Here is a 14,891-nt window from a genome sequence, read left to right on the forward strand (position 1 = left end):
ATGCTTTATAAACTATAAAGGGTTATAAGACAAAAATAATAAAATAAGTCAAGTGTGACACCATTTATATGTCTATTCCACCTATAACCAGTTTCTTGAGGATAGGCATTACATCTATTTCTCATTTTCAATGCCTAACCCAAGACTCCGCGTGACTACACCCCAAGCCCAACTCAACACCCTCTCTGAGAAAAGCTGTTCTTAGCAGATGAAGTCAACAACCCCTTTGGGTTTCAAGCCCGAGAATGGTTAGGTACCTCTTTAATGGATGGCTCCGTGCCCACGTGGTCCATGAGCTTGTAGGTGGCAGCCACAAATAAGGCTGTGGTTTCCAGTCCTTCTTCAAACTGGAGATACACACCTCCCAGTTCATCAAGGCGAGCAACAAGATCCTGTCACAACAAAATGGAAGCAGGCTGGAAGTCAAGGGATCACAGAAGGAGATACGCAAACCACAGTCACCCCGTGCAGGCTGTTTTGAGAAATTTCACTCTAAATCTCTAAATCTGGAGAACCACATTAAATCTGGAGTACTCTGTCAAACAAGATGCTGAGGCAGAGAATAAAGTGTACCCCACAGGCACCTGGAGAGACAGTGTCTTCTGCAGCCCTGGGAGCGCCCCCTTCCCTGACCCCTGGTACTCAAGCCCAAGCCCCGGAGTCAGGGCACTGAGGACCCCAGGCTGCACGGCACCCAGGAAGCATCAGGACACAGGTGGATTCCACAGCCATCTGTCTGGATACAATCTACAGAGCAGAACACTGCTCTTTCTCATTCAGTGCTCTAAAGGATGGACAGAGACATGCTCCTCTCCTGGGCAACAAGATAAGGCAGCAAACGTGCCTGTGGGGCACCCAGTGAGGACACCAGGTGGACTGCCTGTCATCACAGACTATGTCGTCCACGAGAGCAGTCTCTGAGCAGCGGGAGGTCCTGGGCAAAGGAAAGGATCAGGTCATTCTAAAAACACAGTGACCCCTTGCCAACCACCTATTACAAATCAGGTACTTTAGAACCTCACTTGTTCTTACAACACCATATAAGGAATCATGGCTCAGACATGAAATAATTTGTCCGAGATTACAAAAAACTAAGTAGCAGAAAAAAATACCTAAATTTCAGGTTTGTTAGGCTCTAAAATCTGTGGACTATGAACCTATACCGACAAAGGGCTGGCAAAGTAAACTGTTACCTAACGGATGGTGTAACTATCCTACCCTAGCAAATATCCCCCAGGACATATTGCTCTCATACAAAGAACAGAAGTGTGGCATGGGTGTGAAAAGAAATGTCACTGGCCAAAATAAGCCATGCATGTCTATTTGCAAGACTCTTTTAAAAGGTTTCAAAGACAGGAGATGGGAAATTCATTTGGCGAAATAAATTCACACCTCAATCTCCTCCACAATGCTCCTCAAGTCAGCGTGCTGGGACAGGTGGGATGCCGTCTGCAGAGCCTGGACAGTTCTGGAAGATAAAGAGTGAATATCAAGTCTTACCTCCTTTCATCTGCTCACTTCTGCTCGAATTGGGATGCTTTCAGGAATATCCCTCTCCTGTTCTTTAGAAGTATAAGACTGTCTCAGCCGTTAAGGAGCTTAATTACAATCCAGTTGGGAAAGGCTGCTACATTACAAAGATCCTAACAGCAGGAAAAGGCAATCCAGGCAACATGACCTGAAGTAAGTACTGTGGGCACTTAGTGTGGGCACTTAGAGAAGAGACAGAGAGCAAGTTCACCCTTTCTGGAAATCCATTTTGTTCCTAGTGGCTTCGCAAACCAAACACTGAATAAGACTCACTTAGGTTTAGAAGAGTTAGGCTCTTTCGGGAGAACAGAATTCAAGTAGCAGAATTCAAGAACAGAATTCAAGAATTCAAGTATCTGACAGCTCCGAGTTGCACAAAGCATTGCGTTAGGCAGAACTTAGCTGCCTGGAAACTTTCTACTTTTCTCACCCTAAGACCGAAATAATATTATGGAATCTACATTTGCAGACTGTTGGATAGAATTTGGAGCAACTTTTCTGAAACCAGATCCACGTGCTATGAACAGGAAGCTGTCACTAGACACGTGCTGACTGCTCCAATACTTGTGCCATCCTTGCCCTGCTGGGAGACCTGAAAGTTACTCACCCTTCAGGCATTAAATAAGATAAGAGGAATTTGGTTCTGAAACCAGAATTTATTCTCTTTTTCTTTCCCTACCATTTATTCCTGATTATAAAAGCATGTATTTGTCAAAAATAAAATTCCTTTAACACCTACCCCTAAAGATAACTCTTTTCCAACTTATTAACTTAATAATACAATGTATATGTCTTTCAGTATCAGTACATATAAATGTACTTCACTCCTATGAACCAGGACATAGTACTCTACTGCTTGGATGTACCACAATTTATTCCCTCTCTCGTGGACACACATTTATGTTGTACCATGTCATACGGTGCTGCAACAGGCCTCATTCACCGGTCTATTTTTAAATTGAACTGAAATTTACATAAGAAAATTAACCATTTGAAAAGTGAACAGTGCAGTGGTATCTAGTATGTATCTCACCACCTCTGTGTAGTTCCAAAATGTTTCTATCTGTTTTCAAAAGAAAACCCTGAAGCCATTGAGCAGCTTCTTCCCAGCCTAACGGGCACAGCCCCTAGGACCCCCAATCTGCATCTGGGTCTATGGATTTACCTACTCTGGACAACTCATTTAATGGGATCATACACTACGTAACCTGCGTCTGGCTCCTTTCCCTTCGCCTCATGTGTTCAAGGCTCACTTTGTTGTGGCGTGTGTCAGTACGTCATCCTTTCTATGGCTTGTTCATGTAGCTGCATCCACTGATGAATATAATTTCTGTAAGATAAACTTTACAGGTAGAATGTGGTAGGTGCACACACATAAGATTTTTTTAATTAGATTCTACTCTCTTAGTGCAGATAACTTGGAAAACAGAAATGGTGGTTTTCCGGGTGGAATAGAGAAAGCAGAGGACTCCCGGTGGTTAAGCAAAAGCTGCTCAACCCCAGAACGATCCCTTATTTCCCAAGAGGTGACGGGGCTTTTCTATAAAACCACCACTTGTCCATCAAGTCGTCATGGTGGGGAATGGAGAGAGAATCTGTCTGCTTCCATTGAGATCATAACCATTTAGATTCCCTCTGTGGAAAACTAATCCCACTAAGGTGACAAGCTAGAAAACAGAGCAGTTACAGTTCATGGGCAGGGAAGCCCCAAACATTCAAAGACTCCTATGGGATGCCTGTTGTTAAAATGCACTAGAGAAAATGAAACCTGAACTTCCAAACAAGATAAAAATCCCACATCTGCCCGTGATAAATGCTGAGCCCACAAAAGGCTGCTAAGATAGCCAGGAAAGAACTTTTCAATTAAGATATCGTTTTTCTCTTCAGAACGAGTGAATGTCATGCTGGTAACAACTTCAGAAGTTTTTAAGAATAAAATTAATCCACTTAGCTTTTGAAAAGTTTTGTCACTGGCTTTAATTACTTACTCTCCAGTCGGTAATTTCTTTCCCTCTGGAATACTGTATTCAAACCCTAAGAAAGCCGATCTTATCTTGCTAATATACAGCAGATGCTTTAAAAGAAATTGGGTTATGAGAGACCACAATGGCATCTTTTCAGATGGTTCATTCAAACCTGCAGATTTTTTTCTCCATTCTAGACAAGTTTCCGAACATTCATATCCTAAAATAAGTCCACTTAAATGCAGAAGGCCCATTTAGAAGTCCTAATTTATATCGGATTTCCTTAAACAGGGCAAGGGCAAGTTGGTAGTAATGTTATACAAGGCATCCTGCTAGTTTGATCTTCACAATAATCTTAGGAGAAAACTATCACTGTCCCCATTTTACACATGAAAACGCTGAGGTGTAGGGCAATTAAACAGCCTGCTCATGGTTGCAGGGGTATTAAGTAGAAGGATTTGGATCTGAACACAGTTCTTTCGATCCCAAGCACGTGCTCTTTCTACCTGCAGGCTTTCTTCAAGAGACTAGAAACATCAAAGTACAGTTTCAGCCTTTATTCACTCTTTGTGGGGCACCTACCAAGCACCAATGTGTGAGCCCCATAAATAAAGAAGCTTACAATCTAATATAGAAATGACTATAGTACAACCAAGGAAGCAACTAGCTTCCTAAGAAAGGGACCTAGGAAAGAAATGCTCAAGAGGAGGAGGAGCTTTCATTGTATGCCCACTAAGAACCAGGAACTGCACTAGATTCTTTGCATGCATTATCTCATTTAATCCTGTCACTATTCTACAATGTAAGGATTATTGGTCCACCTTTTACAGATGAGGCTCACGGAGGCTCGTAACTAACCCAAAGTCACACAGCAAGGAAGGAACAGAGCTGGTGTTCATACTAACTAATTAACTAGCTAACTAACTCCAAAATGGATATACTCTCTTTGTATTTTTTCCTGTTCTGGAAACTTGAGGAAGAAGACTTTCTTTTTTGCTTGGAGGGAAATGGAAAAGATTCTGTTGCAGAAGGTGGCATCAAATTGAGGCACTGGCAGTGATATCATAACATGAGACTAGGGATCTCACTGGGGATCCTTGGGGATCTTCCCCAAGAGATGAGAGACCAAAATAATGTGACCTAAAACTGAGGGACAGCAGGGTCAAGTATTAGGCAAAGTGTATACAAAACGTCAGCCTTAGGAAAAGTAGCCCCAGAGTCACTGATGACTGACCATGTGAAAATGAGTAGGGTGTAAATGACACAGAGAATGTAACTGACTAAGAGCCCTTTCTAAAGCTTCCAGTTTAGAAACATTTTGATCTTACTTAGCCAAAACAATCCCCATTCCCCACCAAAAAAAAGCTGGGAAACAACTGAACTATTCTGCAACAGGGAATCAGTGCCCCCAACCTCTTGCTAAATAATTAACAGGAGGCCAGGCACGCTCCACCCTTTTTCGGGGGTTGCAACTGAATGGGGGACACAAACAAACAAAAAATACATAGACCGTTTTAAATGAGGAGTTTCAGTGTTAAAGGAGAAACCTACATATACCGTTACTCTCAAGTTTGGTCAACATCCTCAAGTCAGTTACAACATTTAAGTTCGAAATGAAGAGGAAAATTGCTGAGTTCTTTTCCTATAAGGTACTTCTCCTTCACCCAAGCCTTTTGCAGAGTAGTAGAGTCTGATTCCTAGAACGCTCCCCGCTCTGAGCACCCACGTCTCCCACCAGATGCTGTCTCTCACAACTTCAAGGGATCCTGTACGCCCTCTTCCAGTGCAGAGCCTCCACTGCCAACAGCTCACCATGCTCAACAAGAGATGTACATGGCTCGCTGGCCTCACGCTCCCTCAGTCATCTCCTAACCCTTGCTGCAGCCTCTCACCTCAAAAGCAATTCTGTCTTTCTGGGGCAGTGCGTTCATGCTCGCCTCAGTGTCATGAGGAACATGGTGTCCAGGTGAGCCCATCAGGACAGGGATCTTGCCTGCCTCAGTTCAATACCGCGTCTGCAGCACCTGGCAGAGCCCATGGCTCATACGAGACGCCCAGAAAAGACTTGCTGAACCAGTGGATGAACCTTCTCCGAAACAGTCTCCACCACAAATGAAGCCTGAGACGCACTCGACACGACAACTTACGCTAACACAGTCTCCTCCTTGCTGAGGCGAGCGGTAAGGGCGCTGAGTGCTTCTTGGGAAGCCAAGGGAAGGCCAAAGCCGCTGAGGGCGGCCACGGCATGGTAGATCTGGGTAACAGATGAGTCTTCGCTGACAGCTGCCAGGAGCAGATCTTTGGTCTCATTTGAAATAGAGATCTAAGAAAGGATTGGCAGACACAGTTTTAGAACAGGTGCTGGCAGTCTGTGGCAAACAACACGGGAAGGGACCGCCCAAGTCACACCACCCGGTGGTGCACGATCGTCCCCCCCCACCCCCCAGCTCCTCAGACGCCAGAATTCAGTGTCTGTAGGAATGCCACACGACACTTTTGAAAAGATTCTGGCAAGTCACTGGCCTACTTGTATGGGTCCCCTCTGTTCAATAAATTGGATTTCCAGAACTCTGGTATGAGGGACATTCTTCCTTTACTTTGAACATTTTTAAACATTAAAGGAAGATGGAAAGAAAAATCAAGGCTTCCCAGAAGAGAGGCAATAGAGGAGAAAAGTTATTTAAAAGGCACAAAAAGCGAAGACTTGGGGAAAAAGTAAACTCCATTTTCTTAAGAAAAATAAAATCATAAGAATGGAACTTCCACCCACACTAATGGAGTCTCATTGTTAAAAAAAAATTTAATCTGACACAACCTTCCCTCTTTAAAAAACATTTTATGGTTTAAAAGTAAATATAAAGGTAGAAGCTAGACTCACCACGCACCCCGAGAGGGCCTGGCTGGACTGGGCAGCATAGAAAAGGGAATCCACATTGCCTGGATCAAGGTTTGACTTAATGAAGGTGCACGCTTTCTAAACAGGGGTGGAAAGTCAGTGATAAGTGGTGATATACACAGAGACTAGGAAAGTATACATGCATTTTGATGACAAAATTCTAAGCAATCTGTGATGGCTTAAAGTATGAGCTATGCAAGAGTTCATGTTTTAAGCAGGTATTTTCCATAGGACACTATATTACACAAAATTGCTGAGTTCATGCCCAAAGCAACAAACCTCAAGTACTTTAGTCCTTCCGAACCCTAGAAAAAAGGAAAGAAACCGCTTCCACTGACCACCTGCTCTGGCCATAATCTGTGCTGGAAGTTTATGATGTTCTCCCTTTTAATGAACACCTAAGAACCCTGTGGTAGATATTATCATTCCCATTTAACAGAAAAAGAAACTGAGGCTCGGAGTAGTAAGTTACCTGGTGAAGGTGACAAAGCTAAGTGTTTCCTCTGATTCTAAATGTACTGGGGTCTCCACTTAGATGTTTCCAAAGCTAAGTCAGGTTCAACACATCTAAAACGAGCTTGAAACCTTTTATTTGTTCACCTGGACTTTCTAGCTCGTGTTAGGCATCACCACGTACCCAACTACCTGAGGCAGAAACCTAGGAATCATTCTTGACTTTTCCCTTACCCTACAGGCCTAGTGAGCTTACCTCCCTTCGCATTTTTCAAACCCAATCCCCACCCTCGGGCTTCTCTCATTGCCTTATTTCAGGCACTTGCCATCTCTCACCTAGATTGTTACAATCATCTCCTAACTGGTCTCAAATCACATAGTCCATTCTGTATACTGACTGCTCAAGGGTGATCTTTACAAAATACAAATGCAACCATGTTACTTTGCTCTCGAGACCCTTGGGTAGTTCCTTATTATCCTCAGAACAAGATTCCAAGTTTCTGATACAGCGTAAAATGCCCTCATGACTGACATTCACTTTCAGTGCCAGCTTTATCACTACACCACCTCAAAATTCCCAAATCTTGCCCTCCAGCCTACTGTGGCAACCCAAAGACACTAGAATCTCGCCTTGGCATGTATGTGACCCTGCTATTCCTGCCACTGGAAGCACGGGTCCGTTGTCCCTCCCATCTGCCAACCCAGCTCCTATCCACATCTCTGCTCATTCAAGGTAGGCCATTCAAGTTAGGCCAGGTGCCTTCTCTCCACAGTGCTTCCCCAAAGCACTTACCATATGGTACTAACTACCTAAGTTACCTAAGAGCAAAGACTTTGATGAACCCCAATCACAGTGTCTGCCACAAAGTAGGCACATTATAAAACCGATACTATTCTTACTGTATCAAACTCAAAGACATATTATTTAATAGTTCTATCACTAAATATTTTGATTGAGGTAACACAAAATCTACCTATTCATAATTAAATGGCAATGAAATAGTTAAAAGTGGGTGCTTCTGAGGAGTAGGACAGGGTATAGGGCAAGGTGGGCCACGTATATAATAGATTCCTGCTTTCTACTAACTGCTGTGCTGTATTATCTGACGTTTAACTGTGTACATGTGTTACTTTAACCAAAAACCTATTTTTTAATTTTATAAATAAAATTTAAATAGCAGTCTCAAAACAAATGAGCTTCAACCAGAAGTTCGAAAGAAACCGAAGAGGGAAGCCTGGGTGACTCAGACAGTTAAGCGTATGCCTTTGGCTTGAGTCATGATCCCAGGGCCCTGGGATCAAGTCCCCCATCAGAGGACTCCCTGCTTGGCAGGGAGCCTATTCTCCCTCTCCCCACTGCTCCCCATGCTTGTGCTCTCTCCCTCTCTCTCTCTCTCTGACAAATAAATAAATAAAATCTTTAAAAAAGAAAGAAAGAAAGAAAACAAAGAAAGGAATACTTCACACTGCACAAATTAGGGGTTTGAAGAAAACAATCTAGTCAAGGAATCCCTCTGCAGACCGTGGGTAAGCTTAAGCCATGTGCTTTGTCGCCATCTGGTGCTTCAACGATAGAATAACAGCATCTGAGACCTCAAACATGGATTATGGTCATTGCTACCCCTTTTTGAGGACTTAAAATGTGTCAACGCTCTTCTAAGTGCTTTATGTGCATTTCTCATTATGCATTGGGTCCTCCTATTATCTTAAGTTTACAGATAAGAAAACTGAAACATCAGAGAGCCAGAGTGACTTATCCAAGGTCACTCAGCTCTTAATGGAGGAGCTGGAATTCAAACCCAGGCAGCCTGGCTCCACAGTCTGAGCTGCACAACCTCTGATTTGTGCTGGAAGAAAACCAGCAACATGCCAATTCTAAATCTTCGCCCAGACAAATCAAGGTAAACAGTACAAGCAGTCAGTGGCTTCCAAGCTCCCAATGTCAACTTGGTTTTAAAAGCAGCAGCAGAAGGGAGAGAAGGCCCCAGGAGACACACCCTGGAGGCTCAGTAAGCCCACCCAGGGCTGAGGCCTCAACTGGCCACTGTAATTTTGACTTCAGCTGTCCTCATTCTAGATTCATCCTCCCAACTGACGCCTGCAAATCACCCCCCTAAATGTCCTTCCCTATCTGCTCCTCTCCAACCTTCTGTGCCCTCTATTGAGACTCCAATTATCTAAACATCCTCCTGAGCGAAGAACGTCAGTGCTTTTCTCTACCCATGCTTCCCTCCAGTTCCCCGAACAGAATCAGCAGCCAAGAAAAGACACCGAAATCTCTCAGCTACGCTTACCTCTCCCTTATTTTCTCCATTAACGTCTCCCAACTACTCTTAACTCCTCTCACACCACACTCTGTATTCTCGCCAGACTCTGTTATGGCGTTGTGCTGTCGAGGCATACCCAGACGAGAGCCTCCGCAACAGGTCCTTTGTAACTGGGCCTACCTTTTTCATATGCACTTCTTACCACACTTCTCCCCACGCCTCTCCTCCAGCTGCCCCGGACAATCAACCCACTGCCCCCACAACACCCAACAAGCACAGTTAAGCCTCCAGGCTTAGTACAGGCTCTTCTCTCCATCTGGAAGCTCATTTACCTTGTCAGTTCAACTTCTCCCTTTCAACAGGTAACTCCCGACATACTAACAAAACTCCAGGGACGCCTGGGTGGCTCAGTCGGTTAAGCCACTGCCTTTGGCTCAGGTCATGATCCCAAGGTCCTGGGATCAAGTCCCACATTGGGCTCCTCGCTGGGCAGGGAACTTGCTTCACTCTCCCCCTCTGCCTGCCACTCTGCCTGCTTGTGTGCTCCCGCTCTCTCTCTTTCTCTCTCTCTGACAAATAAATAAATAAATAAAATCTTGAAAAAAAACAAACAAACTCAAGACTTCTTTTAAAATAAGCTTTCCTTGGGGCTCCCGGGTGGCTCAGTGGGTTAAAGCCTCTGCCTTTGGCTCAGGTCATGATCCCCGGATCCTGGGATGGAGCACCGCATTAGGCTCTCTGCTCAGTGGGGAGCCTGCTTCCCTTCCTCTTTCTCTGCCTGCCTCTCTGCCTACTTGTGATCTCTGTCTGTCAAATAAATAAATAAAATCTTTAAAAAAGTAAAATAAAATAAGCTTTCCTTGATCCTTCTCCCCACACCCCTCCACCCAACCTGCTACCTTCTTTCTCTACCAGTGAATCTCCAAATTAGAAAAGCTCCCTCCCTCGACACTGGACAGAACTGATCACGTCCTCATTCTGAAATATTCCCTCCCTTCCCTTCCAGGATTCCCCTGCACTCTCCTGGCTCTTATCCTACTCTCAGCTGCTCCTTATTTTCATTTTCTTCTACCTGACCATTCAACACTGGAGTTTTTAAACTCCTTGGCCCATTTCTCATTCATTCTCTCTCTCCCTAGGCAATCTCATTCACACCCACGACTTCTACAGAACCCCTGTGCAGATCATCTCAGAGTTGTACTCCCGGGCCAGACTTCTCTCAATGGCCACTGAAATAACTCAAAGGCACTTCAAGCTCAACATGTTTAAGACCAAACCCATGATCTTGCCCACACAAACCTAATTCTCCTTCTGTGTTTCTATCTTACAGAATGGCCCAACCACCCACCTGTGCAGCAGAAGTTGGAAGTCTGGGTGTTATCTTTTGAACCCTTTCTGTATTCAGTCCTGCCCCATATTCCCCTGCCAAAGTCTGTCCTCTACAGAACAGGAGAGAAACCTCTCCAAAATGAAAATGGATCCTGATAACTGCTGCTTAAAATCAACTGCTCTTTAGAGAAAAAGTAAACATTTTCCTGTGGCTGCCAAGGCACTGAGACTTAGCCCTCACTTTCCCCCCAGGCTCCACTCCTCCCTGTCTCTCTCTCTCTCTCCCATGGTCCGCTCCACATGCTGCCTCCTCTCAGTCTCTCAAATGTAATCTGCTCCCTGCCTGCACAGGACCCTTGCACCTGCCATTCCCGCTGCCTGAAGTTCCTTCCCTCCCCTGTCTCCCAGTTAACTCCTACTTTCCCTTCAGAACTCAGATCAACTATACCTTCCTTCACTTAGTAAACAGCTACTGAGTGCCTAGCAGGTGCTACTCTAGGCCTTGGAGAAGCACGACAAATAAAATGAATACAGTCCCTGCCCTCAAGGAGCTGTAACTTAGGGGGATACAGAGTGAGATTTAGGTTCAGAGATTTCTTTGGGAAAGCCATCCCTGACCAGGTCAAAGTTCCCTATTTATAGCACCATCTATCTCACCTTCATAAAATTTAGCATTGTTACAAATATTCATACATCTATTTGATTATATGACCAATGCCAATCTCCACTATTGGAGTATACATTCCAAGAGGGCAGAGGCTCTCTCTCACTGTTCAACACTGAATCCCCAGTGCCTAGCACAGAGCAGAAACTTACTAAGTATCTATTGAGTGACTGACTAAACTGTGCAGCGGCCAGTACAGACCACAACCCCCTGCACAAGGTCGGGGCTTATAGTGAGCTTTCTCAGCAGACAGGGTGAGCGCTGCTCCCTCTGCTGGACTCTCACACACATGTGTCTGGGACTTTCCACGCACTAGGTGCCCCTTTGCACGCAGCACCTGGTCTCACTATCATGTCCCCTGCCTTTCACTAGATAATAAGCTGTTGTCTCTCTGCACTTAGCATAATGCCTGGCACACAGCAGATGCTCCATAAATAACTACTGCTGGAAGAAATATCTGGCTGCCTCCTATGCCCAGCAACCAGCTGAGTAGCTGGCCCTCGGCACGTACTCAGTCCTTGTTGAATGGTACAATATACTGACCTTCCTAAGTACTCACCACGTACCAGGTACTGAGCTAAGCACTTTAGCCTTAGCATCTCATTTAGTACCCAAAACAACCCTGTAAGGGGTTCACCACCCTCTTTTACCAACAGGGAAAGTGTATCATTGACAACCTGTTACAGTGCCTAAAGTTCACTGACTGCCGTTGCACAAATACTACATCACAATTTTTGCCATAGTATATATCCTACTTACTTCAAATTTTCAGTATAATGAATACAAAACTCCTGCCATTGTTCTTAAATCTTAGAGAAAGCTGAGCAATATATCTATAAAATCACCCTTCTCATGTGCTTATGGTTTTTAAATACATGTGTACAGTACCTGACTATTAAAATGAAAGTTGTTCACTCTTCATAACACCTAAAATCAACTCTCATCCCACACTCCGCTGTCCTAGAACTGCTTTCTATCCTCATCTTCTAATTAAGCCCCATTCCTCTTGGTTTTGCTGCTAAAATCTCTGGTAGAATAACCAAAATCTCCCCTAAGAACCTATCTGTGAGAACAACCAGTTCAGTGCCCCTAGCAGGACCGGAGTTCCCTCTGCTCAGCTGAAAGCAACAACAATGGAGCAGGACACATTCCACCACACAAAAGTGGCAGTAATGGAGACTGTCCTCAATGAATTTGTTTAGTGTGCACATCCAATAAGGCAATTCGATCACTTGAAACTTCCATACAATTCTCTTCCTTCCATTGCTTATAACGCAAACATCACACAATCACCACAGCACACTCCATAAGCTACTGGGAAAGTGAAGTATGTGATTCGCCCATTTATTTTCTAATCAACAGGCACATCTGAGAGCTTTCATTTCTAATATGCTAACATTTACAATTCATTCAACAACTATTTGTTGAACACCCTGTGTTTATTAGACATCAAGCAGTGGGGAGGACAGTTTGAGGAAAAATGTCAATCAATGTACATTAACCCTATTACTATAGAGAAGAGCTGAGAGCTAATACTAGTACATACTCACATATGCCAGCACCATGCTAACTACCCTAACATGCATCACCTGTGAGCAGACTATTATTATTATTATTTCTATCTTACAGATGAGAAAAACAGATTCTGAAAGGTTCAGTAAGCTGCACATGTCACTTGGTTGTGAAGTCTGACTTTATAAACCTAAAGCCACAGCTGGCCCAATCATGCAATACCCTGACCACAGTGTAGTGTGCAGTTGTCTGGATAGCTTCAGTCTGTATCTTCAGCCCTGATCAATGTCTCTTCAAATTCAGGACATCCGTAGGGAATACCTCTAGGAGTATGTGTTCAACCTAAATCCATGTGGAACTCCCAATCACGAAGACTGAGAAAAAGGCATTGTTCTAACTAATGTGAGAGCGGCTCACTCCCCCATGATCCCTCCTGAATCTACAGTTCATGGAACTGAAACCTACAGTTCCATGGAAGCTTGAAAATGACCAGTATAAACCGCTCTTCCTGCATTCGAATCCACCAAAATTCAACCTTGACCTAATATTCCAATTTTATCTCTTACACCTCACCATACAAAACCTCTACGAGTCAAGGCTGCTCCACTGTGTCTCCCAGTTTTCTCTCTTCGCCAGGCATCCCCCCTCTACAGACACTGCAGCCTTCTGTACATTTCAGTCTCTGTGCCAGGCATTATCTGAACTCAAGTGAATAAATTGTAAATAGAGGCAAAACTTTTTAAATATTGATGATGATAATAACTACCACTTAAAGGGCCTTTTGGGGGCCAATCACTTACTTGGCATAATATGATTTCCCTTTATCTTTACAATGATCCAGTGAGGAAGGCATCATAACTCCTCTTTTACAGAGAAATGGAACCAGAATCAAAAACTGGGGCAAGGGGTGCCTGGGTGGTTGTCAGTTAAGCATCTGCCTTCTGCTCAGGTCATGATCCCAGGAGCCTGGGATCAAGCCCGCATCAGGCTCCCTGCTAAGTGGGGAATTTGCCTCTCCCTCTCCCCCGCCCTAGCTCATGACTTCTCTTGCTCTCTCGCTCGCTCACTCTCTCACTCACTTGCTCTGCACTCTCTCTCTCCAATAAACAAATAAAATCTTTAAAAACAAACTTGGGTTCAGTAGCACTGATGCTTGCACTCTTTCTTTGAAGTGAAACTAATTTTACTAAAAAGATACATTCCCCTACAGGATTTGTAACAGGGCAATCACAAGGAAAAGTCTGTTTCCTTAATACAGTCAAACACAGGAAGGAAACAGCAGGCAGAAATAAGAAACAACTATCAGGAAGAAACCTGAATGAGTGTGGACCTCACATAGCAGGGATTAGCAAATTTTCTGCAAAGGACCACAGAGTAAATGTTTCAGGTTTGGGGGGCCAGTCTCTTAAGTAACTAGTCAACTCTAGCACCAAAGTGCAAAAGCAGCCAAAGTCAATATATAAATGAGTGGGCATGGCTGTTTCAATAAAACTTTATTTACAAAAACGGGCTTTAAGCTGGATTTGACTCTGGAGGCCATAGTTTGTCAACAGTTCTGCCATATGGTATTCAGATGATGCCTGGCAGACATCAGGCAAACTACTTAACCTCTCTGAGCTTCCATTTCCTCCTCTATTACAGGATAATATTTCTGACCACATAGAATTAAGACAATTAACTCAAGATAACATATCTACTGTACCCAGCATATACAAGGCAGTCAACAAATCAGTAGCGATTACTGATTCTAGGCTGGAGCAGGAAATGTAAAAGTAAGCCTAAGACATCATATCGCATAAAAACAAACAAAAAACACATACAGAAAGACATTTCAGCCCACTTGTCAAAATGGGACATTTTGGGCATCAAAAAGAACAATAACTATTACTGTATGTCAACTACACTTCAAAAAAGAAAAAAAAAAAAAAAGAATAGCAACTGCATGGATTGCAAAACATTAACTGGGACTACCAGTTCTGGCCATGGCAGAATTAAAGGTATTGAACTTACCCTCCTCCCATAAATAACTATAAAACTGAAAAAATATATGAAGACACTGGACAACAGACAGTATAAGGCTGTGATACTTAAAAGAAAGTAAAAGTGTGAAAATGAGAGCACAAATGATGGGAATTTAAATAGAAATATACTCTTCTAAGGTTCTTTCATTACTTGTGACATGGTGAAATAAGAATTCAAAGTACACTGTGATAAATTCAAATGCATATTACAATCTCTAGAGCAACTACTAAAAAAATAAGTAGAGCTAAAAAACC

General features: G+C 43.6%; 1 protein-coding gene across 2 annotated transcripts in view; it reads right to left on the reverse strand.

Moving 5' to 3' along the window:
• Positions 1-14,891, reverse strand: part of RPN2 (ribophorin II) — a 56,205-nt gene that overhangs the window by 33,633 nt on the left and 7,681 nt on the right. For both annotated transcript variants that reach the window (XM_080812707.1, XM_080812706.1), the window contains exons 3-6: positions 6,373-6,468; positions 5,642-5,817; positions 1,393-1,468; positions 258-392 (exon numbers count right to left, since the gene is read on the reverse strand). In XM_080812707.1, the coding sequence (XP_080668833.1) occupies positions 258-392; positions 1,393-1,468; positions 5,642-5,817; positions 6,373-6,468 (483 nt within the window). The remainder of the gene's footprint in view (positions 1-257; positions 393-1,392; positions 1,469-5,641; positions 5,818-6,372; positions 6,469-14,891) is intronic.

Source organism: Martes martes (assembly GCF_963455335.1).
Source record: "Martes martes genome assembly, chromosome: 9".
Classification (NCBI taxonomy): Eukaryota; Metazoa; Chordata; class Mammalia; order Carnivora; family Mustelidae; genus Martes; species Martes martes.